At 44.5% G+C, this 27,722-nt stretch overlaps 2 protein-coding genes across 2 annotated transcripts in view; one reads left to right on the top strand and one right to left on the bottom strand.

Moving 5' to 3' along the window:
* Positions 1 to 27,722, top strand: part of LOC126982222 (nephrin-like) — a 64,243-nt gene that overhangs the window by 5,341 nt on the left and 31,180 nt on the right. The gene's annotated exons all lie outside the window — the stretch shown is intronic.
* On the bottom strand, positions 382 to 21,305 carry LOC127008675 (uncharacterized). Its single transcript, XM_050880981.1, has 4 exons — positions 20,950 to 21,305; positions 6,223 to 6,576; positions 2,683 to 2,804; positions 382 to 2,318 (listed from the first exon to the last, which is right to left on the bottom strand). The coding sequence occupies exons 1-4, from the start codon at positions 21,025 to 21,027 to the stop codon at positions 1,595 to 1,597; spliced, it is 1,278 nt and encodes a 425-aa protein (XP_050736938.1). The 5' UTR covers positions 21,028 to 21,305; the 3' UTR covers positions 382 to 1,594.

Genomic DNA, 27,722 nt, shown 5'->3' with positions numbered 1-27,722 from the left:
TCCCCTTCCCCAGGTAGTATCCAGTTCAATTTCCTTGCCATATATCACAAACATATTGAATACTCTTTATTTCTTGAAAAGAATTTCGTTTAGTAAAAAAAAAGAGGAAAAGAACAGGCCATTAATAAGTGTTTAGTTGAAACGTCATAGATATAATTTTTACAGTAAACATTTCAGACTCTAGAGAATAAATATGGGCATCTTTGTAATTGTCACAAATAAGAAAAAAAACATCAGAGCTGCCAGTCGGACTATTCTCATTGGAATATTTATCAAATCATAATGCCCTTAAGGTTGAATACAGAAAAATATAGCCCTTATAATCATCTCGACTGTCTGCGTCCATCTCATAGAGCTAAACATATTTGGAGGAGCTTTTGTTCGATACATTATGTGTTGTGTTTTATTTTTTATGGTGGTTTACCTCGTTCTTCCAGAAGCAGGGTAAGGGAACCTGGGGACCAGTCTTAACGGGATGCATTAATGGGTGTCCACAGCGGTGGATGTTCGTGACCGAGCAAGTGAAAAATTGGGAGATTCGAACCCTCACACAGTTTTTTTTGTTTTATCTTCTACATCAGGGATGACAAGTCACACATCATGCTGGTGGGCTGCTGTCTACACACTGTAAAAACTGACACTAACATAAACTGAGTAAAAATATTCTACAAGCTCCTCTAGTCCTTCGGGGGAATTTTCTTTTTGTGTATCTCATTCCAACTTAAACATCTTCAAGAGGTAGAAATCCAAAGCCATCAATTATGGCAACAGTGCTTGATTCTATCTTTAGTTCTGTACCTGTGCACCAGACCAAGACTGAGCTTTCCTCCACGTTTTCTGAGTAGGTGATAAAAACAGCCCTGCGTAGACACGTGTGCGTGTGGGCCTTGTGCTAGGAGGGATATTTTCAAGAGGAGAAAATGTCCATGAGGGAATGTGTCCTGGGGGGAGTAAGTGTCAGGTGAGAAAACTTTTTTGTGTGTGGGGAGAGGGGGATTTATGGGGTTGGGGTTAACCATGCTCCAGAGAATGCATCTCATGTGTAGAGGTGGTTCCACACACACGCTTTTTTTAGACAGAGTAGAGCCACAGACTTTTCACGTCATCAACTCCCTTCCTCTAACTGATAATCTCGTACCACTTAAAATTCTGCAGCAATGTCGCCTCCCTTTCTATCTTCTCCCAAAATTATCATACTGACTTTTTTTTCTGAACTTGTTAACTGCATGCCTCCACATCATTCGCGGCCTTGGACTTTCTACTTTAACTCATCCCTATTCTGTCCAAATCGCTTATGAAGGAGTTAATCAACATTTTCATTCTTTCATAGCATTCGCTGGTAAACTCTGGAACAGCCTTCCTTCGTTTGTGTTTCCTCCCGCCGACGACTTGAATTCTTTCAAGGGAGTACCGAAACAACTCTCTTACCAACACTGAGCCTCTTTTTTGGCCACTCACCTATCCTCGTTTTATAGGAGCAGAGCATAGCAGGCTTTTTTTTTCCTTAAGGTGCTTCCGGTACTGAAAAAAGAGCGCTGCTCCGTTCCTGCCAGAAGGTCCAAATAACAAACTCTTTCTTCCTCCTTATCGTGCACTACTGGTCTTGACTGTACCCGAAGATAGCGAAATCGTGCCTGTAAATAAACAGCAGTCGGTCCATCAGCTCCCTGCTCACGGTCGCGTAGTACTCCTGGTCAGAGAGGCCGAGGTCGTGGCCGTAGCTGCGGTGCTTCACCGGAAAGCTGACCTCCTGGAAGCCCAACACCCTGCAGAACAAATGTTCCATCTCCTCCTTAATAGTCTCTAACTTAAGGATGTAGTCGAACTTTATTCGACAAGGCTCCCACATCTCCGTGTAGGTCATCCAGTGTTCATCGGGCATTCCCATGTCATGGGTCCAGACCACGTGATGCAGAAATTGGTTGAAAGTGAACGATATGTTCCTGAATCGTTGTATAAGGTCGCTGAAGTTATAGGCATTTTTTAATATCTTGGAGAGACCCATGCAAGGTCCATACAGCATCATGAGGTAGGCAATGTCCATTTCTTTTACACCGTAAAACTGATTTTCCTCTTGTGAAGGGTTGGCCAAGAGAGCACCAGACTTGCTTACATAGTTGTTTACATATGCCTGGTATGTTCTAATGATTTTGTGCAGTGTTTCGTTGAACTCTTGAGTTCGAGGCAGAAATCCCTGAGAGACGAGTGCAGGCAGCCAGTATTTGTTGAAACGTGTTTCCCAACTTTCTAAACTCTGCGTGACGTTTCGCCATTCATCGTCATACTCGAGGATTGCTTTGCCGTTCAGGAATTTGTCTCTGAAAACGTGTAAGAAAGTCGTAGAGTATTTAGATTTATAGTTTTCGTGTTAGAGACAGAACAGTATGTCTAACATTACATTAGTGACTATTTTTTTTTTTTATTAGAGCTTGGAAATAGAATGAAGCATAACAGCATGGACTTATTTCTGTGGGAGTAATTTAGCAGCTATTGTAAACTGTTATTAATGTATGGCTGCAGGTATTATTTCAAATTAGATTATTCAGTATGTCACATGATACTAAAGTCGACCAGGACCCTCTTAGTGAATACCATATGTAATGTAACAAAATACGTGTATTTAACTAAGATACTGTACTTGAACCAGAGATAAGAAACATAAATGTTACTAAGTAAATTAACCTGTAAGCGGAGGCGAGCCTGGCCAGCGGGTGTCTCACCACCACTGCATTGAGAGGTCGGGGAGTCGTTGGAGTCTTCTCCTTCATCCAAGTGATGAAATTCCTTAGCGCGGTAGACCCAACCTGCATGAACCGTGTCTTAGACGCTAAACATTTTACAGTTAGGATAAATAGAAACATTGCTATGCTAAATCCACTGGCGTGGCTAGCGACTTTGGAGACAGGAACCAGCAATCCCCAGCCTTCTGGACTTTGCAAACTTCAGAAGGAAAGAACTGCTCACGTTTCTGGTGCCTGAGCCATGAGGATTAACACATAACTCATAGCCAACTCTCTCTGTGCCAATGGGTGCACTGAAGTCGCCAAAGCCAATGTGTCTGTCACGCGGGGAGACTGGTCGACTATAGACTCGAGCTTGGCATAGAACATCTCTTCTCCTCAGGTTCATACTGTATCGGCAGGGGCGTACACTGCAATAAGAGATATGAATCCAGAGGTGTGCTTCAACCTCACCAATATCATGCGATCATCAACCGGATAAATACCAACAACAGAGAACCCCAGTCGGCTAGAAATGGCTATAGCTACTCCTTTGAGACGGGGACCATCGCTTTGGCCTCACCAATAGTAGGTATAATCCCCATTTTTTTATCTCTTTATTGCCAGGTCTTCTCGTCCCAGAGAATGTCCACTCTCAACCTTCTAAATTCAGCTGACAGATGGGGTAATCGCTAATCCTCAGAGGGGCCCAGGATGTTCCAGGCACCGACACGGAGAGCCCACATAAGGTTAATCCCCGGGCCTGGCTCGACGAGCTCGTGTCTCGTCTGCACCACCCTGGCGGTGCCCAAGAAAAGTAGGCGGTGTGTGGGTGGCGCGGAAGTGGTGCTCTCCTACCCGTCCCCCAACCTGTCAGAGTACTGGATGCCATGAAAATGTATCAATTTCAATCTCCGACGCCCCCACCCACCACTGAACCCTACAAAGGGAGACAGATCGTTTGGCCCAGAGGTAGCAGGAGAGCTTACGGATTCGCCACCTAACACAGTGGTGTCCCCTTGGCTTGTAGTAACGTAGACTAGCCGACTAACCTCTCTGAGCCAGGAGAGGCCGCTGTCACGGCCGAAATGAGGGACATGAGGTGTGACACGGTGCACACGACTACGACATTGCTAAACCTTCAGGACTTCCATCTCCCAACCTTAGAGGGACGCAACCCACGGCAAACAAGTGTGGGAAGACTAAGGCTGAGGGCGTGCCAACCCGTAATCGGAGTTTGGCACTTCCAATGGAGAGATGGATTTTTCAGGAAGACAGAAAAGATACAGCTCGGGTTGATTGAGCGCACAGCGTTATTCATTCAGATATACCTTCCCCTACCAGGTACAGCAATGCTGGCCATGTGACAAAAGAGATCGATCACATCCTTGTTAGTACTCGTCGGAGGATCCTCAAGAACACCTGGGTCATCCGGAGTCCTGAGATCTTTGCGACCGACTACACACTTGTTGCAAACTAAAGGCTATGCATCAGATCCAAGAAAATCTCAAGCTATGGATATCTTTAAACGGGAATCTCTCAAAGCTGCCGAGGTGTGAGTGCATTGGAGAGCACCCAAAGTCTTGAAGTTGAGTTGCCTAGAAGGAGACACTGGAGTGTATAGAGGAGAGTCGTGCTGCAATGCTAGCTGAAGACTCGGAACAATTCTGGACTTTGTCACGATGGACTAGAACCCCTCTGAGGAGGGATAAGGAGAGGTATGTCAGAGGGCTCGCAGAGGATATCGATGGTTGTCTAAATACAAATGTCCTTAGATCTGCTTTCTGAGCTCTGAAGAAGCTCCGCTTCAAATCCACATCTCAGATGAGTACTATTCGAATAGTCAATGGGCAGATAATATCAGACGCGGATGGGTAACAGGCTCGTTGGGCCGAGTAGTTTGGGCAGTTGTACACGGTAAGCCCCTATGCGGACAGCTCCCTTTGACCGAATTGCAGATGGCGGCTGCTAATCAACAAATAGACAAAATCCCAACCTCTCTAGCGGCGGTGAGGGAGTCTGTGGGAAGATGAAGGGTGGAAACGCAGCTGTAATCTGTAATATTAGTGCGGAAATTCTGGAAGCCGGTGGCAAACCCATGATCCATGGATTATACGTGGTGCTGTCTGCCGTGTGGCACTCCAATGCTACTCCTGTTGACTGGAAAAGGGGGTTGGTTGTCCGTATCTGGTGAGGGAACGGGGACCGACAGGACTGCAACGATTATCTTGGTATTGCACTTCTCAGTGTGCCGGGCAAAGTGTTCGCTTATCTGTTGCTGCGAACTCCATCTCATCTGCTTAAGTTTCAGAGACATGAGCATTCTGGATTCACGCCCGGTACGTCAACACTTGATCGGATCCTAGAACTTCGCGTCCTTGGTGAACGCCGGCATAAGTTTCAGCAGGCGCTACTTACAGCCTATGTCGATCTCAAGATGGCATTTGACTCAGTTCATCGTGAGGCACTCTTGGACTTTCCGCGGACCCGTGTGATTCCTGCAAGAATTATTGACCTGATGACTGGCCTTTATTTTGGGAGTGAGAGTGGAGGGTTTTTTTTGGCTTCTTTCCTGTTAATTCATGAGTGAAACAGGGGTACGTCTTTGTTACATCCCTTTTCAACATTTGCATGGAGTGGATATTAGTTATAGTTATTGATCAAAGTCGTTACGGAGCATCTTTTGGCTAAGGTCCAGTCGTTTGGAGGCTTGCTGAATGACATAATTCAGGCTAGTCATGCATATGGTGAGGACGTCGAGGTCACCAAAAATTTCACATACCTTGGTAGTGTAGTGCATAACAAGGGTGTGAACCGTGTGTCTTACCAGGAAGCCTTTGCCGATCTGCATGGCCAACGGTGTTATGGAGTCGCTCGACAGACAAAGTTCCGAAATATTTAAGTCGCCTGTGCTCCTTCTCTTACCTTATGGCTGTGAGACGAGGTCAGTGAATAGTGGCTTGGAGAGACGTGTCGATGCCTTTGATACCAAGTGCCTTCGCTGAATCATGGGGTATCGCTGGAATGACCTCGTGTCGAACCGGCGACTGCGCGATGAAACTGAATGGAGGCCTGTTACCAGCATAGTCTGTGAACGCCAACTTTGGCTATATGGGCACGTGGCACGCTTTCTGGACGTCGATCCTGCTCATATGGTTGTTTCTGTACGAGACAATCCTGAGTGGAGGAGACTAAGGGGACTCCCACGTAGCTCATGGATGGGCAAGTTGATCGATTTTACCGGGAGTGGCTCGGGGCTGTTAAGGCAGTCGCCTGGGGGCTTGCTCTGGGGAACCGTCAGGAGTAGAGGGGGCAAGTGAATGAAGTAACGCCCCCCACCCCGGGCGTATGCTCCCCATTATTTAGTTATAAATATAAGCATGCAAAATCACATTAAAAACTTTTAGTTGTGTACGCACCAAGAATATTACAGATATATACTCCTAAACGAAAACATACCCAATTCCTCGTAATATATTCTTAAAAGAAGCAAATGGCCTACCTTAGGCACCGTAAACAGCATCAGAGATCCCGGCAACACATATTTGAATGCCACTCGCCAAATCAGGAGCGGATTGACGATCCGTGCGGGAGGTTTGTTACACCAACGAAGCAGGGCAAGGTTTCTGCGCTCAAACTCTTCCTCCTGTCCATGTTTAGTCTGTTTGATGTGTTGCCCCATAGCAGTGACAGAGGAGTTACTGTGCGCCGCGATGCGAGCTCCATCCGCAGTGTTATTGCTTGCTGTGTCACCAGTCACGCGAGTACGCAAAGGCGCGTCCTCGATCTTGTTAAGCCAAAACTGTGGCCGCTGCGTCATCGTGCTGGTCCTGGATCGCCACATGCTCAGCAGAATCTGAAATATATGACGCTTATTTTTTGCCAATTTATCGGAAAATATTTATCGCAGGCAGTACAATATGGATAGATCAAGCATAAAATATTCAGCAACCACACCGCCAAATCCTCATGGTATTCATGTACATACGTTTTGTAAAATCAGCGTCCCCACTTTTGTTTATAAGAATTTTCATACATGTTTTAATAGGTTTACCAAAGATCATTGTTTGTCGTTACCAAAAAAAGGAATGGAGTAAAGACATATGCAATCTTGAGACAAAATCATCATTATTAATGTTTTTTTTTCATGGGATGCTATCGTAATTTCCGAGCTTTACATATCTGTTCCAGAGACTTTCTTCTTTTCTTTCATATTTTTTACAGCAGACGAAGCAGCTCAAGGGCAAAAAAAGGAAACAATAATGAAAAAAAAAATGCTATCCGCTGCCCCCACAAAAAGCGCTCAGAGGAGTGGCCAAGAGAGAGGTCAACTTCGGAAGGAGAGGTGTCCTGATACCCTCCTCTTGAAAGAGTTCAAGTCGTAGGCAGGAGGAAATACAGATGAAGGAAGATTGTTCCAGAGTTAACCTGCGTGCGGGATGAAAGGGTGAAGATGCTGGTTAACTCGAGCGTAAGGGATTTGGACAGTAAAGGGATGAGCTTGAGTAGAAAGTCGCGTGCGGCGAGGCCACGGGAGGGAGGGAGGCATGTAGTTTGCAAATTCAGAAGAGCAGTCAGCGTGAAAATATCCATAGAAGATAGAAAGAGAGGCAACATGGCGGCGGAATTTAAGAGGAGGAAGACTATCAGTAAGAGGGGTAGAGCTGATGAGACGAAGAGCCTTATACTCCACTCTGTCCAAGAGAGCTGTGTGAGTGGAGCCCCCCCACATGTGAGATGCATACTCCATACGAGGGCGGACAAGGCCCCTGTATATGGATAGCAACTGTGCGGGGGAAAAGAACTGGCGGATGCGATACAGAACGCGCAACCTCGAGGAAGCTGATTTAGTGAGAGAAAAGATGTGAAGTTTCTAGTTAAGATTTTGAGTTAATGATAGACCGAGGAGGCTTAGCGTTGAAGAAGGTAACAGCTGAGTGTTGTCGAAGAATAGTGGACAGGTGTTTGGAAGATTGTGTCGAGTTGATAGGTGGAGAAATTGGGTTTTTAAGGCATTGAAGGACACAAGGTTCCTTTTACCCCAATCGGAAATGATAGCAAGGTCTAAGGTTAAGCGTTCTGCAGCCTCCATTCTGGTGTCTTGTAATTCCTGTTGAGAGAGTATTCTGTTAAATAAGAAGTTGAATAATGCAGAGTGGAGTCATCAGCGTATGAGTGGATAGGACAGTTTGTTATGGAAAGAAGATCATAGATGAATAACAGGAAGAGAGTGGGTGATAGGACAGAGCCCTGTGGAACACCACTGTTGAGTGGTTTAGGGGAAGAAGAGTGACCGTCTACCACAGCAGAGATAGAACGGCCGGAAAGGAAACTGGAGGTAAAGGAACAGAGAGAAGGATAGAAACCGTAGGAGGGCAGTCTAGAAAGCAGAGTTGTGCCAGACTATATCGAAAGCTTTCGATATGTCTAGCGCAACTGAGAAAGTTTCACCGAAACGGCTAAGACAGGATGACCAAGAGTTAGTTAAGAGAGTAAGAAGATCGCCAGTAAAACGCCCCTTGCGGAACCCATACTGGCGATCAGTTAGAAGGTCAGAAGTGGAAAGGTGCTTTTGAATCTTCCGGTTAAGGATTGATTCAAAAGCTTTAGATAGACAGGAAAGTAAAGCTATAGGGCGGTAGTTTGAGGGATTGGAACGGTCACCCTTCTTAGGCACAGGCTGTATGAAGGCGTACTTACAGCAGGAAGGAAAGTTAGATGTTGATAGGCAGAGATGAAAGAGTTTGACCAGGCAGAGTGTCAGCACGGAAGCACAGTTTTTAAGGACAGTAGGAGGCACTCCATCAAGTCCATAAGCTTTCTGAGAGTTGAGGCCAGAGAGGGCATTGAAAACATCATTCTTAAGAATCTTAATAACATAAGCATAAAGGACTCAGAGGGGGGATGAGTAGAAGGAATATGCCCAAAATCGTCCAGAGTGGAGCTTTTACAGAATGTTTGAGAGAAGAGTTCAGCCTTAGAGATAGATGAGACGGCAGTGCTGCCGTCAGGGTTAAGGAGAGGAGGAAAAGATGAAGAAATGAAATTGGAGGAGATATTTTTGGCTAGATGCCTGAAGTCTCTGGAAGAATTAGAAAAAGCAAGGTTTTGACAATAGATTTGGCACGATTCCGGGCAGAAATGTAAAGATCATGGTTTGCAGGAGTGCGAAGGCTCTGGTACCTTTTGTGAGTTGTCTCTCTATCTTTAACAGCACGAGAACAAGCGTGATTAAACCAAGGCTTTTTAGCATGGGGAGTAGAGAAAGTACGTGGAATGTGTGCCTCCATTCCAGAGACAATCACATCTGTCATGCGCTGGGCACACACAGAGCTGGCGATTGCGAGACCAGCGCGTGATCAGACCCAAGGCCAAGAAAGAGGGAGTCAACATACTTGGCCTGTACCGCCTCCCACCATAGGGGGTAAGCTTTGGTGTGACGTCAACGGTAGGAGTGACTAAACGTGGTCACGGACAGGTCAACGTGTCTGTTCCAGGCTGACTTTTTCTGTGTGCGCATGTTCTTCGCTTCGTTTTCGTTGAGGCATAGGTATACTTATGTGCTCTACAGTTGTGAGTGTCACAAGGCCCTCTTGGCCTTGGAGCCCTAGTGCATCAATGCACAGTACGTATCCTTGGGCTCAATATTTTGATTCAACGAAACAACAATAACGAGGTTCCTCCTTTTCCGTCCTATTTCTATGATGCCACAGCGTGGCCACCTAGACAACTCTTCTCAAGTCCGTACACACACACACACACACACACACACACACACACACACACACACACACACACACACACACACACACACGCATAAACACACACACACACACACACACACACACACACACACACACACACACACACACACACACACACACACACACACACACACACACACACACACACACACACACACACACACACACACACACACACACACACACACACGGCGCGGAAGCTCAGGGGTAGCGCGTCTGGCTCACAACCAGAAGGACCGGGGTTCGATTCCACGACCGGGTGAAGATACGTTGGGTTTATCTTCTTTCACGTGTAGCCCCTGTTCACCTAGCAGCGAGTAGGTACGCGACGTCAGGCAAGGAGTTGTGACCTCGTTGTCGCGGTGTGTTGTGTGTGAGTGGTCTCAGTCCTCCCCAAAGATCGGTCACTGAGCTCTGAGCTTCTTTCGTAGGGTAACGGCTGGCTGTCTCGAGAGAGACCCGCAGCAGACCAAGAGGTGAATTACACACACACACACACACACACACACACACAAACACACACACACACACACACACACACACACACACACAAACACAAACACACACACACACACACACACACACACACACACACACACACACACACACATCATAGAAATAGGACAGAAAAGGAGGAACTTCAAGTTATTGTTGTTTCGTTGAATCAAAATACTGATGCCAAGGCTACGTACTGTGCATTGCTGCACTAGGGCTCCAAGGCCAAGAGAGCCTTGTGACACTCACAACTGTAGAGCACACAGTTATACCTATGCCTCAACGAAAATGAGGCGAAGGACATGCGTACACAGAAAAAGTCAGCCTGGAACTCACACGTTGCCCTGTCCCAGACCTCGTTTAGTCACTCCTACCGTTGTCACACCCCGTTGACTTGCTCTTTCTTGGCCTTGGGTCTGATCACGCGCTGGTCTCGCAATCGCCAGCTTTAGGGGTAGGCGGTGGCTGAGTGGTTAGCGTGCGGGCCCCGCATTCACCGCGTTCTGGACGACGCGGGTTCGAATTCGCCGCTATCACCTGGGATTTTTCAGTCACCGCCGAGTGGCCTAAGACTACCCACATGCTGTCCTGAAGACCACCTATCAACCAGAACTCTAGAAGAACCGTTCAAGTCAATCAAAAATGAGATCCTGGGGGCAGCATGAGCCAAGAAAAGATGGCGCTACTAAAAACGCTTGCCTGCACCAAGACGGGCTCGGGCCGACCACCAAGCCCCTGAAGACAGCCTACTGGTGCTACAGACTTCGACGAAAAAAAAATTGTCCTGACCTCACACGGGAAGGACATGGTTACTCGTGCTCCTCGGAGCAGCCCGGGTCAGGTGTCGACCTGCCCCCTACCTTCGCTCATTCTCTTCTTGCTACTCTTCTCGTTATCAGTGTTAAGTGCAATGTGCTCCCCCACACTAAAATACAGTGCAACGGACCTATACCGCCTGCGACGTGCCTCCGCCTACCCACCAGTGAAAGTGATTAAAAAACTAAAGGAGCTTGAATTCTTTCGAAATCGCAGTGCGAGAAAAGGCAAACGAGTTCCTCACAACATACCTGCGATCACCACCACCAGGAGACAAACCAAGCCCTAGCAGACCAAACACTTTGAAGTCCCGCGTCAGTGGTAAGACCTGCCCACCGTGCTACTCTCCAACGTAACCTCTCTCAACAACATACTAGACGAGGCTATCACTACTATCAAGTCCACCAGTGCCTACGTTGTGGCGATAACAGAAACATAACAGATAATTCCAAAAGTTTGCAGTATCACCGACTACCAAATCTTCCATCGTCTCAGAACAGTCAAGCGAGGTGTGGGATTTTTAGCCCTTTATTACCGCTCCCAACTGCACTCCTCCCTGCTGAAAAGCGCCGGGTTGTGAAAGTCTCTCTCGTGACCGAGGCTCAGGACAAGCGATTGGTCTTTGAGGCGTTTTGAAGACCCTGTGGGAGCGAATTCCCAGTGTTGGAGGCATCTAACACAGCAGTATCTAATTTCCATGCACAATTTTTATCCAATTCAATTTATGGTCACACTTTAAGTTATTTCGAAAGCGCTTTTAATATTTGCCCGAACTGTTAACTCGCTTAAATTTCTAACAATGCCTTCGAAGCTTAAGTGTGACGTCTGTCCCGGACGATTTGCAGCTCAGTACTTCTAGCTGAGTAGAACTTGCCGCCTCTGCGTTCAAAGATTACAACTTCAGAAGGCTGTGACTGAATGGAAAGTCTTGAAAAGAAATTCGAAGCCCTTCAGGGATTTGTTTCAAATAATGTGGCAGTGACTCCACCATCGATGGTGGAGAGGCCCTCCACCGAGACTGTGCCCTCTCCAGACGAATCTCCTGCTTCACGGGAGGACGTGTTACCTGCCTCAGAGGTTGACTCACAGCCTGCCTCACAGGCTAACCCCCAGCCTGCCTCACAGGCTAACCTCCAGCCTGCCTCACAGGCTAGCCCCAAGCCTGCTTCACAGGCTAACCCCCAGCCTGCCTCACAGGACAACCCCCAGCCTGCCTCACAGGCTGACCCCGAGCCTGCCTCACAGGCTAACCCCCAGCCTGCTTCAAAGGCTAACTCCCAGCCTGCCCCACAGGACAACTTCCAGCCTGCCCCACTTAACGCTTCTCTTCCTGCTTCACAGGATGTCGGGTTCCAACCTGTAAGGAATGGAGCCAAACCGAAGCAGGCAACCAAGGATTTACTGACCCCCACTACCTTCAATAGGTTCTAGGTGCTGGCAGACACCATGGAGGATGAGTTTGAGACTCGCCTAGTTGGGGACTCCATGGTGCGTGGCCGGCTGGCTGAGTTCTGTGGTCGTTCATCAAACGGCCGCAGAAAACGTTACTGCTATCCAGGTGCCAGACTGGACAACATCACCGCAGCGTGCGATGATGTCACGAGAAATGCCGATCGAAACACCCTCAGTCATTCACGCGGGGACAAATGACGTAAAGGCAATCCGTTCTGAGGAGCTGCTTGAGAAATACCGCCGCATGATCAAGCAGTATAAACGTAAAACGGATGCCAGTAACATCATAATCTCAGGAATCCTCCCGAGGGTCGGTGCCGAATCTACCTTTTACAGTAAGGCCTTCAGCACAAACAACAGACTTCAGTCCCGTTGCTCACAAGAAAATGTCCAGTTCGCTAACTTGTGGAACAGTTTTTACTACGATTCAGACTTGTTCCTTGCTGATGGCATCCACTTAAGCCCTGTTCGAGCAGCCCGTTTCGGGAAGCTGCTCTGTGACCAAGTGGCTCCTCGAAAGCCAAAAAACGCGGAGGCGAGAAAACCAGCAGCTCCACCGTAAGGGAGCACTCAACCCGCGAAATCCCCGACTCGAATCACATTAAAGCTTGCTATATAAACGCTCGTAGCCTACGTAACAAATTTGAAGACTTAGAAGTCCTCGCAGCTACAAATCATCATCACATCATCGGAGTCATAGAATCTTGGATAGACACTTCAAATAGAGATTTCATTGCGGAATATAGATTACCGGATTATACCATCTTTAATCATGAAAGAGAGAACAAACGGGGTGGAGGCGATATCTTTTATATCCACAACTCTCTCCATCCAGTATCCGTGAAAACAGATATTATAACCAATGTAGACACGGTCTTCATTGAAATTAAAAATAAATCTCGTAAAATAGTAATTGGACTTATCTACAGACCGCCAGGGCAGACTCTTGATATCGACCACGCATTAAGTGAATTATTATTAGAAACAAGTAGCAGTTGCGAGGCAGTAATTGTTGGGGACTTTAACTTGCCAGTGAAAAGAAGGGGTGAACCGTTGAACTGTCATACAGGGCTCGACCTGTACACAAATTTACTAGAAAGTGATTTACATCAACACGTTCAAGAGCCGACTCGGGAAAATAATATACCTGACCTTATCTTTTCAACGACAGCTGATCTAGTTAACGAATTAAATGTTGGTCCAATTTTTAGTTCTAGCGATCACCGAACAATCACATTCAGCATCAATATGAAAATAAATAAATAATTCTGACTGGACTGAAATCTCGGCGGAAACGTATATTGATAAATCTTGGGGGGCATTCACCACAATATTGAACAATGCCATAAGCATATGCGTACCCTATCGTAACAGACATTCAGCTTTTAAGAAGAAACCCAAATGGTGGAATAACGAAATTCAAAATAGCCTATCTCTTAAGAAACGCTTATACAGTAGATATATATCAACTCAGAGTAAGGCTGACAAACTAGAGTTGGAGAGAATTCGCCGCGAAACCAAGAAATTAATAAAACGAAGCAAGAAAAATCTTGAAGAATATATAACGGAAACGTGTAAATCTAATCCTAAAGAATTTTTTAGCTATGTAAATAGTAAAAAGTCACTCACTTGCGGTATCGGACCGCTTGCTAATGATAATGGTAACCACACGAACGATGAAAAAGAAATGGCTACAATCCTAAATGACTTTTTCGCATCCGTATTTACCGACGAAGATTGTTTATCACCTCAACCGCCGGAGGTTAGAAGGACCGAAAAGATGTTAAGTGGCGTGCTCATCGTGGAAAGTGACGTTTTACGCACAATTGAAAAGACTAAAGTAAGCAAAGCTCCTTCCTGGTCCAGACAAAATTACCCCTAGGGTCTTAAAAGAAATCAAACATCAAATTTGTAAACCGCTCTCCATCATATTCAATAAATCTTTATCAGCTGGAAAAGTTCCGTCGGATTGGAAACTAGTAAATGTCACACCAATTTTCAAAAAGGGGGACAAGTCTCATCCAGGAAACTATCGACCAATTAGCCTGACATCGATTGTTTGTAAGTTAATGGAGACTATCGTTCGGGACAATATGGTGAAATTCTTCGATGAAAATAATATAATAAATAATTCGCAACATGGCTTCCGTAGTAAACGTTTGTGTTTAACTAACTTACTTGATTTTTTTCTTTATATTTTTGAGGTGTTCGATGAAAGCAGATCAGTAGATATCATATATCTGGATTTTCAAAAGGCATTTGATAAAGTCCCCTACCAGGGTAGGCGGTGGCCGAACTGGTAGCGTACTGGGCCCACATTCACCGCGTGATGGACGACGCGGGTTCGAATCCCCACGCTACCACTCGGATTTTTCAGTCACCGCCGAGTGGCTTAAAACTACCCACATGCTGTCCTGAAGACCACCCATCAACCCGGACTCTAGAGGAAGCCGTCCAAGCGAATCAAGAACGAGTTCCGGGGGGCAGCATGAGCCAATGCAAGATGGCGCCACTATAAACACTCGCCTGCGCCAGAACGGGCTGGGCCGACCATCAGGCCCCACCTGGAAGAAGCCTTGGGCCGACCATCAGGCCCCACCAGGAAGATGCCTACCGGCGCAACAGGCAACGACGTAAAAAAAAAAAATAAATAAATAAAAGACGATTGCTCAGCAAACTATTGGAGCACGGTATCTCGGGTAACATTCACAATTGGCTTGTGGACTGGCTCTCTGAGCGGAAACAGAGAGTAGTTCTAAACGGTGTTACATCTAACTGGCTCGATGTCAGAAGCGGCGTACCTCAAGGATCAGTGCTTGGCCCCATGCTCTTCTTAATTTATGTTAATGATATCGATGATGGGCTGACTTGCAAAGTATCAAAATTTACTGATGAAACAAAAATTGCTAGTAAAGTAACTGCGACACTCGACGAAGAAGCTTTACAATCAGATCTAGATCGACTTGCACGTTGGGCCAATCAATGGCAAATGAAATTTAACGTTGACAAATGTAAAGTGTTGCACTTCGGAAAAAAATAACAATCGCGTTCGGTACGTTATGAATGGCCAACAACTTTCTGCAGTAAGTAAAGAAAAGGATCTTGGAATCACTATATCAAGCGATTTAAAGCCCGGTCAGCATTGTTCAGAGGTTGTTAAAACTGCAAACAAATTGGTTTGCTTCATCGGACGAGTCTTTAACAATAAATCGGAAAAGTAATAGTAAAACTGTATAATTCGTTGGTTCGACCCCATCTAGAGTACTGTGTACAGTTTTGGTCTCCCTATTACAGAAAAGACATAGAAAAGTTGGAACGGGTTCAACGAAGAGTAACAAAGATGATTCCTTGGTTGAGAAATTCATCATATGAACAAAGGCTTAAAGAAGTAAATTTATTCAGCCTATCAAAACGAAGAATGCGAGGCGATCTAATAGAAGTGTTTAAAATGTTTAAAGGATTCAGTGATATTAATGCGGAAGATTACTATATAATTGATCGATCAAATAGAACAAGAAGAAATCACTATTTGAAGATAAGTGGTAAAAGATTCTCGTCGCACGAAGCTAAACACTTCTTCAATCGAGTTGTTAATGTTTGGAACTCTTTACCCTGTGATGTCGTTGATAGTACAACAGTTGCGGCCTTCAAGAATAGATTAGACAAGTATTTTGGATCCAACCAGCAACTAAGATATTATTCGTTGTCGTAATAACGTTAAGTTCTTTCGAATACTGGTGTCCTTGTCCGCTTTTATCGCCCGGTTAGTGGTAGCAGTAATGGTAGTTCTTTCCTCTTTCCTACATAATTTCCATGCAGTTTTTCCATGCTGCATGGTTCTTTTTCCTTTCCTACCAGCTTTGGCTGGAGGGAGTAGCCTTCGCCTTTGCTGTCCTTCATCTTCCACCTTTGATTAGATAGTTAGTGTAGCTTGTCACAAACAGCCTCTTAAGGACCAGCAGGTCTGCTGTTGTTTGTTCTTCCTTTGTTTTTCTTTTTGCTCCCAGTGGAACCCCCTGAGGGTGTCGAAACCCTTTGGGTGAAGCTATTCCCCCCTCCCACCCCCGCCACGCAGCCTCTGTGCTCATCTGTCTTGTATATCATTCCCCTCGCGCTGCCTCCACCTGCACGCTAATCGACCACATCATAGTAAATATGGACCAACAGCGCACACTCTTCCCCTCGGCAAAAGTTATAATATGTGGTGACTTCAATCAATTAAAAATCAGTGACATAGAAGAACAACTAAATCTCACGCAGGTGATTAATATCCCCACACACGGTCCAAACACTTTAGATCTAATCCTCACTGACCTGACACACCTCTACCTCCCCCCAAGCCCCTCCCCCCCATGGGGCGCAGCACACACCTGTCAGTCCTGTGGACACCTACGCCCATCACCTCAAGCAAGGGCCCACCCATCACCAAGACCTACAGGCCAGTAACGGACTCAGCCACCCGTTCGTTCGGACAGTGGATCACGCACCACCGCTGGACTGAATTTCTCACCGCGGAAGACGTTCACGACAAGTGGAAACACTACACCAACACACTAAGCACAGTCTACCAATACTTCTTCCCTTTGAAAACACGGCGAGTTCATCCTTCAGACACCCCGTGGATCACACTTAGGATAAAATACCTAATTGAGCAGTGGAACCAAGCCTTCCACAACAACCCTTCACTCTACATTCTACAAGCCCCTGCAGAACCAAGTAATACGGGAAATAAAGAAAGCCAAAGCCACATATTACCCCCAGAAGATCCACAGCCTCAAGCAGTCTAACATCAGCAAGTGGTACTAAAAAATCAGGGACCTTGCGGACTTACCCAAAACACACATCCCATCCCAGGCGTCTCCCACCTCCCGGCGACAGAAGCAGCCGAGGCCGGTCAACACTCATTTTGCCACCATCTGTCGGTCCCTCCCCACTTTCTTTTTTTTTAATCAAGGGTAGAGTACGAAGTTTTTTTTTTAATCAAGGGTATAGTACGAAGAGGAAGTGGGTTAGTGGTGAAGGTACAGGTGGGGGAATTGGAAAGACAGTAGGAGTGTACAGTTGTATGGCGTAGGTTCGTTAGTTGTTCTGGTGTAGTTATCGTTTATCGGGCACCCTATTTGTATACCCCCGACATGATGGGTGGGTGTGTGTTTGATTTGTCTGTGTGTAGAGAGCTAAGCTAAGCTATGGTGTCACTTGTGTGAAGTGACGTGTGGGCGGTTAGTCTCGTAGGGACTTCAAGCTGTGCGGAAACTAGGGGTGGACCATATCCGTGCTGCCGTCAAGCTCCTCGACGTGGGTGTAGTTCACGTCGTCTTGGCGGTCTAGTTTTTTCCCATATCTTGCCGACGGCCTCCCGTAGCCTTGTGCTGACTAGTTGTACTCCGAGTCTGCGGTGTTGTGCTGCTGTGTTTTCCCTGTACGGGTATTTCCCGAAGACCTCACCTCAATCCCAGACTACCTGCCCACTCCGTCCCCTCTCCCACTAGTCCAGGACTATGAGGTCGCCAGATCACTGTGTCGACTGAAATCCAAACGCTCTACAACACCAGTCGACCTTCCCATCAAAAATTATCAAGAGTTTTCCCCAGAATTAGTAGCCCTTGCCCTCATTAACTTCAAAAAGGCTTTCGACCTCCTCCACCACACCACAGTCATCAGCAAGGCAATTAACCTCGGTCTAGTGGTCAGCGTGCCTGGCTTCTACTCCGCGGGTTCGAATCCCGGCCCGGGCAGACGGCGTGCAGCTCACCCAGCTGTTCATCCTCCATCTCTGACTGGTCGATAAATGGGTACCTGGGGAAACCTGGGGAGGGTAAACTGTGGTAACCCGGATGTCACACTGGCTATTTTTGCCAAATCGGCTCGAGAAAAGTCACACATCCTGCTGGTATGACGTCCACTGGTGTTGAGAGGGTATGATGGGAGCGAGAGTGGAGCGAGAGCGGACCGGACGTGTGAATGCACCAGGACCGTGAGCGGAGCGAGAGCGGAGCGGGACCGGAGCGAAAGTGTGAATCAAACCTTATACTTTCTGATTCTGATTAACGACCCGCTGACCCACACCCCCAGCCGCTAGAAGTACGTAGACGACATAACACTCGGAGTCACCATCAACAATAACCCGGACTACAGTCAACTCCAGGACCTATTACACAGCCTACACACATGGACAACATTCAACAGTCACCATCAACAACACCAGAACTACAGTGATACACATCAACACCTCCTCAGTCCCCGCCGCTTCTCCTGTAGTTTTCTTCAACAACACTCCCCTCCAGTGGGTCCAGTCAGCAAAGTTACTTGGGGTAACCATAGAGAGCAAACTCTAATGGATGGACCACACAACACTACTCGTCAGATCCGCCACATATAAACTTTATCTACTGTGGCGACTCAAGACACTGGTGACTCCCGAACGTGAGCTGGCGAGTGTGTACAACACACTCATATTCCCGAAGCTCACGTACGCGTCTCCAGCTTGGTCCTCCCTCAGCCTCACACAACGCCGCCAACTTGAGCAGGTACAAAAACGAGTCTGCAGGATCATCCTGGGTCCCAGCTAAACCACCTATCATAACGCCCTCAACTCCCTCATCCTCACCACCCTCCAAGAGCGACACTCAACCCGCTGCAGCGTTGTGCAACCAGTCTGCTCATCCACCCCAGCCACCGCAACCTTCTCCCTCTTACAGTCTCCCGTCCCCGGCAATCAGTTACACATTGCAACAAACTTGTTTCAGTACGGGGACGAACGGACCGCTACAAGAACAGCGCCGTGTCCGTAATGATGAACAGCATCAATTCAATGTAAAGAACCTGTCACACCTTAACGTTTTAGAGAACGTATGGCTAGCGTATGGTAAACATGTTAAACGGTGGCGTTCGCTGAACTCTTCGTTTTTCGGCGCGTTGTCGACGTATGCAGAGCGTATAAGACAACGATCTCAGCGCGTGATGTACGTTTTGCATCCGTTGCCATCACGTCCAACACGGTGTACATCCGTTCGCTACACGTCCAATGATCGTTAACACGACAACAATGCGTCTGGGCTGGGCTGCGCATACTATAATAAAATACAACGCGTGAGGAACGATCAGAGAACGAATGATAACGATCGCCTAACGTGCCTTTAACATCCCCAGCGTATGCATAACGTAACTGCCACGCTACACGTCATACGTCGAAATTTTGCATGCTCTCAAAACTTCGTCGTCCCTCCCTGCGTACGACGACGTACGGCACCGTACGTACCCTAACGATGGAGCAGCGTACCCATAACTTATTCAGCGCTGCATGAGCGTGTGCCACCGTTTTCCATACGCTAGCCATACGTTCTCTAAAACGTTAAGGTGTGACAGGCCCATAAATTACTCATAGAGCAGCAATTGTAAATATTTCCATTATTATTAATACTTTCTATTCCATTATCATTACATTTACTATTATTATTACTATTATTGTCATTATTATTATTATTATTATTATTATTATTATTATTATTATTATTATTATTATTATTATTATCATCATTATTATTATTATTATTTTTATGGTTATTATTGTTATTATTATTATCATGATTATCATTCTCTACCTATATATTTCACCAACAAAATCTATGTTTATTTTCAGCTCAAGGGCTGCAATGTTTCCTATAATAATCCCTTTTATTATTATTATATTATTATTATTACACACACACACACACACACACACACACACACACACACACACACACACACACACACACACACACACACACTAATAAACACACACACACACACACACACACACACACACACACACACACACACACACACGAATAAACACACACACACACACACACACACACACACACACACACACACACACACACACACACACATACGAATAAACACACACACACACACACACACACACACACACACACACACACACACACACACACACACACACACACACACACACACACACACACACATACGAATAAACACACACACACACACACACACACACACACACACACACACACACACACACACACACACACACACACACACACACACACACACACACACACACACACACACACACACACACACCACTCCGTGGCGCAACTGGTTAGAGCTCTGCGCTGCCAGGCTTCACGGTCTGACAGGGTGGCGGTTCGAGCCCGCTCAGGCCGGATTCTTTCCGTTGAATAGGAGTGGTTACTGTCCCCCCTTGAGCATTGGGGATAGGGTATGTGGTGTCTGAGGTCCTGGCAGTACCCAGAGATCGACAATAAAGAGCACTTGCTCACGTCGGGAGGGTACCTGCTGGCGAAGGCGAGTCCAACTCGTGATCAGGCCGTTGTGAATTACACACACACACACACACACACACACACACACACACACACACACACACACACACACACACACACACACACACACACACACACACACACACACACACACACACACACACACACACACAAACACACACACACACACACACACACACACACACACACACACACACACACACACACACACACACACACACACACACACACACACACACACACATGTATTCAAAGGTAAATTTCACTGCTGACCTACTTTAAAGCAACATCTTACGTATAAAAACTTAGGACAGTATATTTCGCTGCATGTTCTTGTACGGTATTGAAGCACACAGCATCACTCACCCCACCATGTAGAAGTGCAAGTGTTTCCAGAAGTACAGCCGTAACGGTAACTTTAAGAAGCAGCTCGCCGCCCCTCATGGCGCTCTTCTGCGCTCTTCTTTTCTTACCTTCTGCAAGTTTGATTTTTTTTACAGCAAGCGAGACAGCTCAATGGCACAAAACAAAAAGTCAACAAAAAGTTGGGTATGGAGCACTTTTAGGTTTGATCACTTCATTGCAGACATGCTAATTCTTTACGATGCTGCTGAATTCACACACAATATGGAGAAAACAAGCTAGAATTACTCAAAAATATATAGTGTGTACACCTCTTTCAATATAGAGACGGCAACTCTCATTTTTCAACGAAGACTTCCTCCAACCAGGCGGTGCAATTATCTGACGACGCTAACTGTCCGTTTTCCGCTCAAGACTTCCTCCAACCATGGTGTAACAAGACACCTCCCCAACCAGATTTGACATCTCTTCTGGCCTCTCGTTCTGTTTTTCTTTTGTCGGAGCAGCTCCTGGTGGGCTTTTTTTGGTTGGATATATTGATTTTGCCCTCGAGTTGCTTCCCTTCCAGTAAAAAAAACTGCAAGACTATCTGTTCTACCGTCAAGACTTCCTAATTCGTGACGCCGGCAACTGTCCGCTTTTCTCGCAAACTCTCCCAGACCTGATGAGGGCAGTCAGTCGTTTTTCGTAAAAAACTTCCTCATATCACAGGACATACCCTTTCCTGTTTCGTTCTAATGCGAGCGCGCATGTGGGTGTGTGGATGTATGGGTGTAGGAGTGAATGAGGGTGTGTTTTATGTGCTGCCCATAGCGCTGGTAGGCACTTCAAAAAGGCCTGGTGGACGGCCATAGACCAGGAGTTGATGCCGTGATATAGGATACTGGCTGGGTCCAGGCTGCCCCCCGGTAATCCTCTAAGCTGAAGTCACTGAGGTGTATAGGTTTCATTGAATATCTGGACAGCATTTGGGTAATCTTCCGTCACTCGGCGATGTTTAATATATATATATATATATATATATATATATATATATATATATATATATATATATATATATATATATATATATATATATATATATATATATATATATATATATATATATATATATATATATATATATATATATATATATATATATATATATATATATATATATATATATATATATATATATATATATATATATATATATATATATATATATATATATATGGATGATTCTGGGCATATTCCTCCTACTCATCTCCCTTCTGACTCTTTTATGCCTGTTATAAAGATTCTTCAAAATGATGTTTTCTATGCCCTCTCTGGCCTCATTCCTCAGAGAGCTTATGGACCTGATGGAGTGCCTCCTATTGTCCTTAAAAACTGTGCCTCCGTGCTGTCACCCTGCCTGGTCAAACTTTTTCGCCTCTGCCTGTCAACACCTACCTTTCCTTCCTGCTGGAAGTATGCCTTCATACAGCCTGTGCCTTAGAAGGGTGACCGTTCCAATCCCCCAAACTACCGTCCTATAGCTTTACTTTCTTGTCTATCTAAAGCTTTTGAATCAATCCTTAACCGGAAGATTCAAAAGCCCCTTTCCACTTCTGACCTTCTATCTGATCGCCAGTGTGGGTTCCTCAAGGGGCGTTCTACTGGTGATCTCCTTGCCTTCCAAACTGACTCCTGGTCATCCTCTCTTAGCCGTTTCGGTGAAACCTTTGCTATTGCGCTGGACATATCAAAGGTTTTTGATAGTGTCTGGCACAAATCTTTGCTTTCCAAACTACCCTCCTACGGTTTCTATCCTTCTCTCTGTACCTTTAACTCCAGTTTCCTTTCTGACCGTTCTATTTCTGCTGTGGTAGACGGTCACTGTTCTTCCCTTAAACCTATTAACAGTGGTGTCCCACAGGGTTTTGTTCTATCTCCCACTCTCTTTCTGTTGTTCATTGATGATCTTTCCAAAACGAACTGTCCTATCCATTCTTACGCCGATGACTCCGCTCTGCATTACTCAACTTCTTTTAATAGAAGACCCACCCAACAGGAACTTAACGATTCAAGGCTGGAGGCAACAGAACGCTTAGCCTCAGACCTTACTATTATTTCCGACTGGTGCAAGAGGAACCTGGTGTCCTTCAACGCCTCAAAAACACAGTTTCTCCACCTATCCACTCGACACAATCTTCCAAACAACTATCCCCTATTCTTTGACAACACTCAGCTATCACCTTCCTCAACACTAAACATCCTCGGTCTATCCTTAACTCAAAATCTCATCTGGAAACTTCATATCTCATCTCTTACTACATCAGCTTCCTCGAGCCTGGGCGTTCTGTACCGTCTCTGCCAGTTCTTCTCCCCCGCACAGTTGTTATCCAATTACAGGGGCCTTGTCCGCCCTCGTATGGAGTATGCATCTCATGTGTCCACTCACACAGCTCTCCCTGACAGAGTGGAGTCAAAGACTCTTCGTCTCATCAGCTCTCCTCCTCATACGATAGTCTTCTACCTTTTAAATTTCGCCGCCATGTTGCCTCTCTTTCTATTTTCTATCGATATTTTCATGCTGACTGCTCTTCTGAACTTGCTAACTGCATGCCTCCCCTCCTTCCGCGGCCCCGCTGCACACGACTTTCTACTCATGCTCATCCCTATACTGTCCAAACCCCTTATGCAAGAGTCAACCAGCATCTTCACTCTTTCATGTCTCACACTGGTAAACTCTGGAACAATCTTCCTTCATCTGTATTTCCTCCTGCCTACGACTTGAACTCTTTCAAGAGGAGGGTATCAGGACACCTCTCCTCCCGAAATTGATCTCTCTTTTTGGACACTCATTTGACCTCTGTTCGGGCGCAGTGAGTAGCGGGCTTTTTTTTTTTTTTCTTCTTCACGCCCTTGAACTGTCTCCTTAGCTGTAAATAAATAAATAAATAAATATATATATATATATATATATATATATATATATATATATATATATATATATATATATATATATATATATATATATATATATATATATATATATATATATATATATATATATATATATATATATATATATATATATATATATATATATATATATATATATATATATATATATATATATATATATATATATATATATATATATATATATATATATATATATATATATATATATATATATATATATATATATATATATATATATATATATATATATATATATATATATATATATATATATATATATATATATATATATATATATATATATATATATATATATATATATATATATATATATATATATATATATATATATATATATATATATATATATATATATTCTACTCCTTTATATATATGAAAAAGCCCGTTGCCACAAGCTGGGATTTCATTCACCGCCGAGTGGCATAAAGCTAAGATTATCCACATGCTGTCCTGTAGACAACCTATCAACCCTGACTCTAGATTCTCTCTTTAAAGTGAGGATCAAAGATGAGATAAGAGGCGCGCGCGCGCACGCACACACACACACACACACACACACACACACACACACACACACACACACTGCCAACTGACCTCTTGCATACTTCTTATGCTCTTATGTTCCTATTGCATTGTTACGAGGGCTGGCACAGGTGGGCCAGACGAGGAGGAGGAGGAGGAGGAGGAAGAGGAGGAGGAGGAGGAAACATGGAAACATGGAATGATAGGCAACAGAAAGCCTATTGGCTCATCACGAGGAGGAGGAGGAGGAGAAGGAGGATGAAGAGGAAGAGAAGGAGGAGGGTAAGGTATTGATAGGCAAGTAGATGTAGAGGTAGAGGTAAGGGAAAGCGAGGGAAAAGTTACGAAGACATGAGAAAAAAATACAAGTTGCCTCTGCCGAAATGGATTTACTTTAAAGATTAATGATAAGAGACACGCCAGTCGTCGTCGACAGACTGACTTCTTAGGCTCGTCTGACGTCAGCCGATAGTCGGTCTGGCGGCACCCTCTTCATGATCCGTCATGCGACATAGGCCTATGGTCTCTCCACGTGTTGGCGGGACTGGATTGCCTTGACTTGCCTGAGTATTGTATGTAAATCTCTCATCCTGAAATTAAAATAATATTATGCTATGCGATTCAATTACGAAATTCAGCGAAGCTTTTATATTTACTTTTTAAATATACAAGAAATTCCTGTCATAGTATAAAGTTAAAGTTTGGGGAATACGTTATACCTGCGCGTGGCGACGGTGCTCATCTCATCGCAATGGCCCATGACCGTATGGTAGGCGAGAACCCATTACCCCCTGTCACTGGGCCAGTTCGACATCTGGGCTACCACAGTTTATCTTTCCAAGGTTTCCCCAGATACCCATTTATCGACCAGCCCGAAAGGCAGAAGGAACAGCTGGGTGGGCTGCTCGCCGACTGCCCGGGCCAGGATTCGCGTCTTTGTAGCCACGCACGCTAGTCACTGATCCACGGAGGGGTAGTAGTCGATCCCATAAATTGCTGTGGCTGTCTTGTACGCAGTTATGTACGTGATAGAGTTAAGAAAAAATAACAAAAATTTTGTGTTCCTTAGAATATATATGAACACATGAGTGTTCGTGAGAGACCGGCAAGTATATACAAATCTCCTGTTTTTCTTACCTGGATATGCGAGGGAGATTTCTACTATGCGACACAGTTGCCAAATATTGCAGTTTTATATATATATATATATATATATATATATATATATATATATATCTATATATATATATATATATATATATATATATATATATATATATATATATATATATACGCGGCAGGAAGTAATGATGTAAATAGATACATTTTGCTTGCCTTGTTGCGTAAGAAGGAATCTGTGTTTCCCGGTAATAACAAAGTATTTCAAATAGTTTTTTTCAAATATATATATCGAAGAAATGGTAAAGCAACATGATTAAAGGACAAAATATTGATGCATCTTTATCTGTGTTTCTTAGGTAAGTAAAAGGAATAGGTATCATACGATTCAAATAGGAATTATTGCAATGGCGTTTTTTATTACAAGATTTAAACTAGAACACATATGCGACTTCAGTTAGAGAACCTGTATATCTGACACGGATAAGTGATAAAAAGGAGATTTATTTCGTTTGATTATTTGGTAAAAATGATAAAGTATAGGAAAAATCCTGTTGTAAGGGAGTGCAGGCTTTGTGTCGTAGCTGTGCCGCGTTGGGCGTCCAGTGAGTCTTGAGGCAATATCTGCAAAGCGTCCAGCTCGCGCGACTTTGATCGCGAGTACAAAGTTAATCACCGTTAACGAGCAAACATGCGCCGCTACGCTGCAGCGTTTTCAGAGTTTGGGCAACGAGAAATTATTGAAAACCGGCGAGAGAAGAGTCTGGGAAAAACAACCGCTTGGCTGAAGGCAACATCGGAAAATGATAAACGCAAATTTTTCAGCGTTATTTTTTTGTGCAATATATATGTGTGAAGGGAAATGCTGCGAGGCAAGATGTGGACCGACGGTTCAACGAAACGAGAAGGGAAGGGAAGGGAAGGGCAGCGAAGGGCAGCGAAGGGCGCGACGGGAGAATAAAAGGGATGGGAGAGGGAGAGAGGAAAGGGATGGAACGGCCTTACATCTCGGCGAGGGTGATGAAATGCGGAGAGAAATGAGCGGATTTTTTTATCTTTCGCCATCAGCCCTGACTTGGTCCTTAGGCCATATTGTCAATTTAAATGTTAATATTGTTATATATATATATATATATATATATATATATATATATATATATATATATATATATATATATATATATATATATATATATATATATATATATATATATATATATATATATATATATATATATATATATATATATATATATATATATATATATATATATATATATATATATATATATATATATATATATATATATATATATATATATATATATATATATATATATATATATATATATATATATATATATATATATATATATATATATATATATATATATATATATATATATATATATATATATATATATATATATATATATATATATATATATATATATATATATATATATATATATATATATATATATATATATATATATGTCTGTGTGTGTGTGTGTGTGTATATACATACGTTTTAGCCTATGGCTCCGGTAGGCTTTGTTGGTAGGGCCTCTCGGTCCGTTATGGCTCAGGCAAGTGTTAACGTGGCAACATGTTATGGGTTTTTGGGGAGGCGGTGGCTGAGTGGTTAGCGTGCGGGTCCTGTGTTCACTGCGTCCTGGACGATTCGGGTTCGAATCCGCCGCTACCACCTGGGATTTTTCAGCCACCGCCGAGTGTCCTAAGACTACCCACATGCTGTCCTGAAGACCACCCATCAACCCGGACTTTAGAAGAAAAGCCCAAGTCAATCTCGAATGAGCTCCGGGGGACAGCATTAGCCACGAAAAGATGGCACCACTATAAACACTTTTCTGCGCCATGACCGGCTTGTGCCGAACACCAGACCCCTAAACTCAAAGAAAGCCTACCAGCGCTATTAGCCATAACTTTAAAAAATATAAAAAATCTTGCTTGGCTCATGCTGCCCCTCTTAGCTCATCTTTGATCCTCTCATTAAAGAGAGAATCTAGAGTCAGGGTTGATAGGTTGTCTACAGGACAGCATGTGGATAATCTTAGCTTTAGGCCACTCGGAGGTGAATAAAATCCCAGCTTGTGGCAACGGGTTTTTTCGTATACGTAAAGGAGTAGAAAATAGTC

The sequence above is a fragment of the Eriocheir sinensis genome, chromosome 4 (assembly GCF_024679095.1).
Source record: "Eriocheir sinensis breed Jianghai 21 chromosome 4, ASM2467909v1, whole genome shotgun sequence".
Taxonomy (NCBI): Eukaryota; Metazoa; Arthropoda; class Malacostraca; order Decapoda; family Varunidae; genus Eriocheir; species Eriocheir sinensis.
Note: the sequence above shows the minus strand (reverse complement) of the source record. Positions and strands in the feature narration are given on the sequence as shown.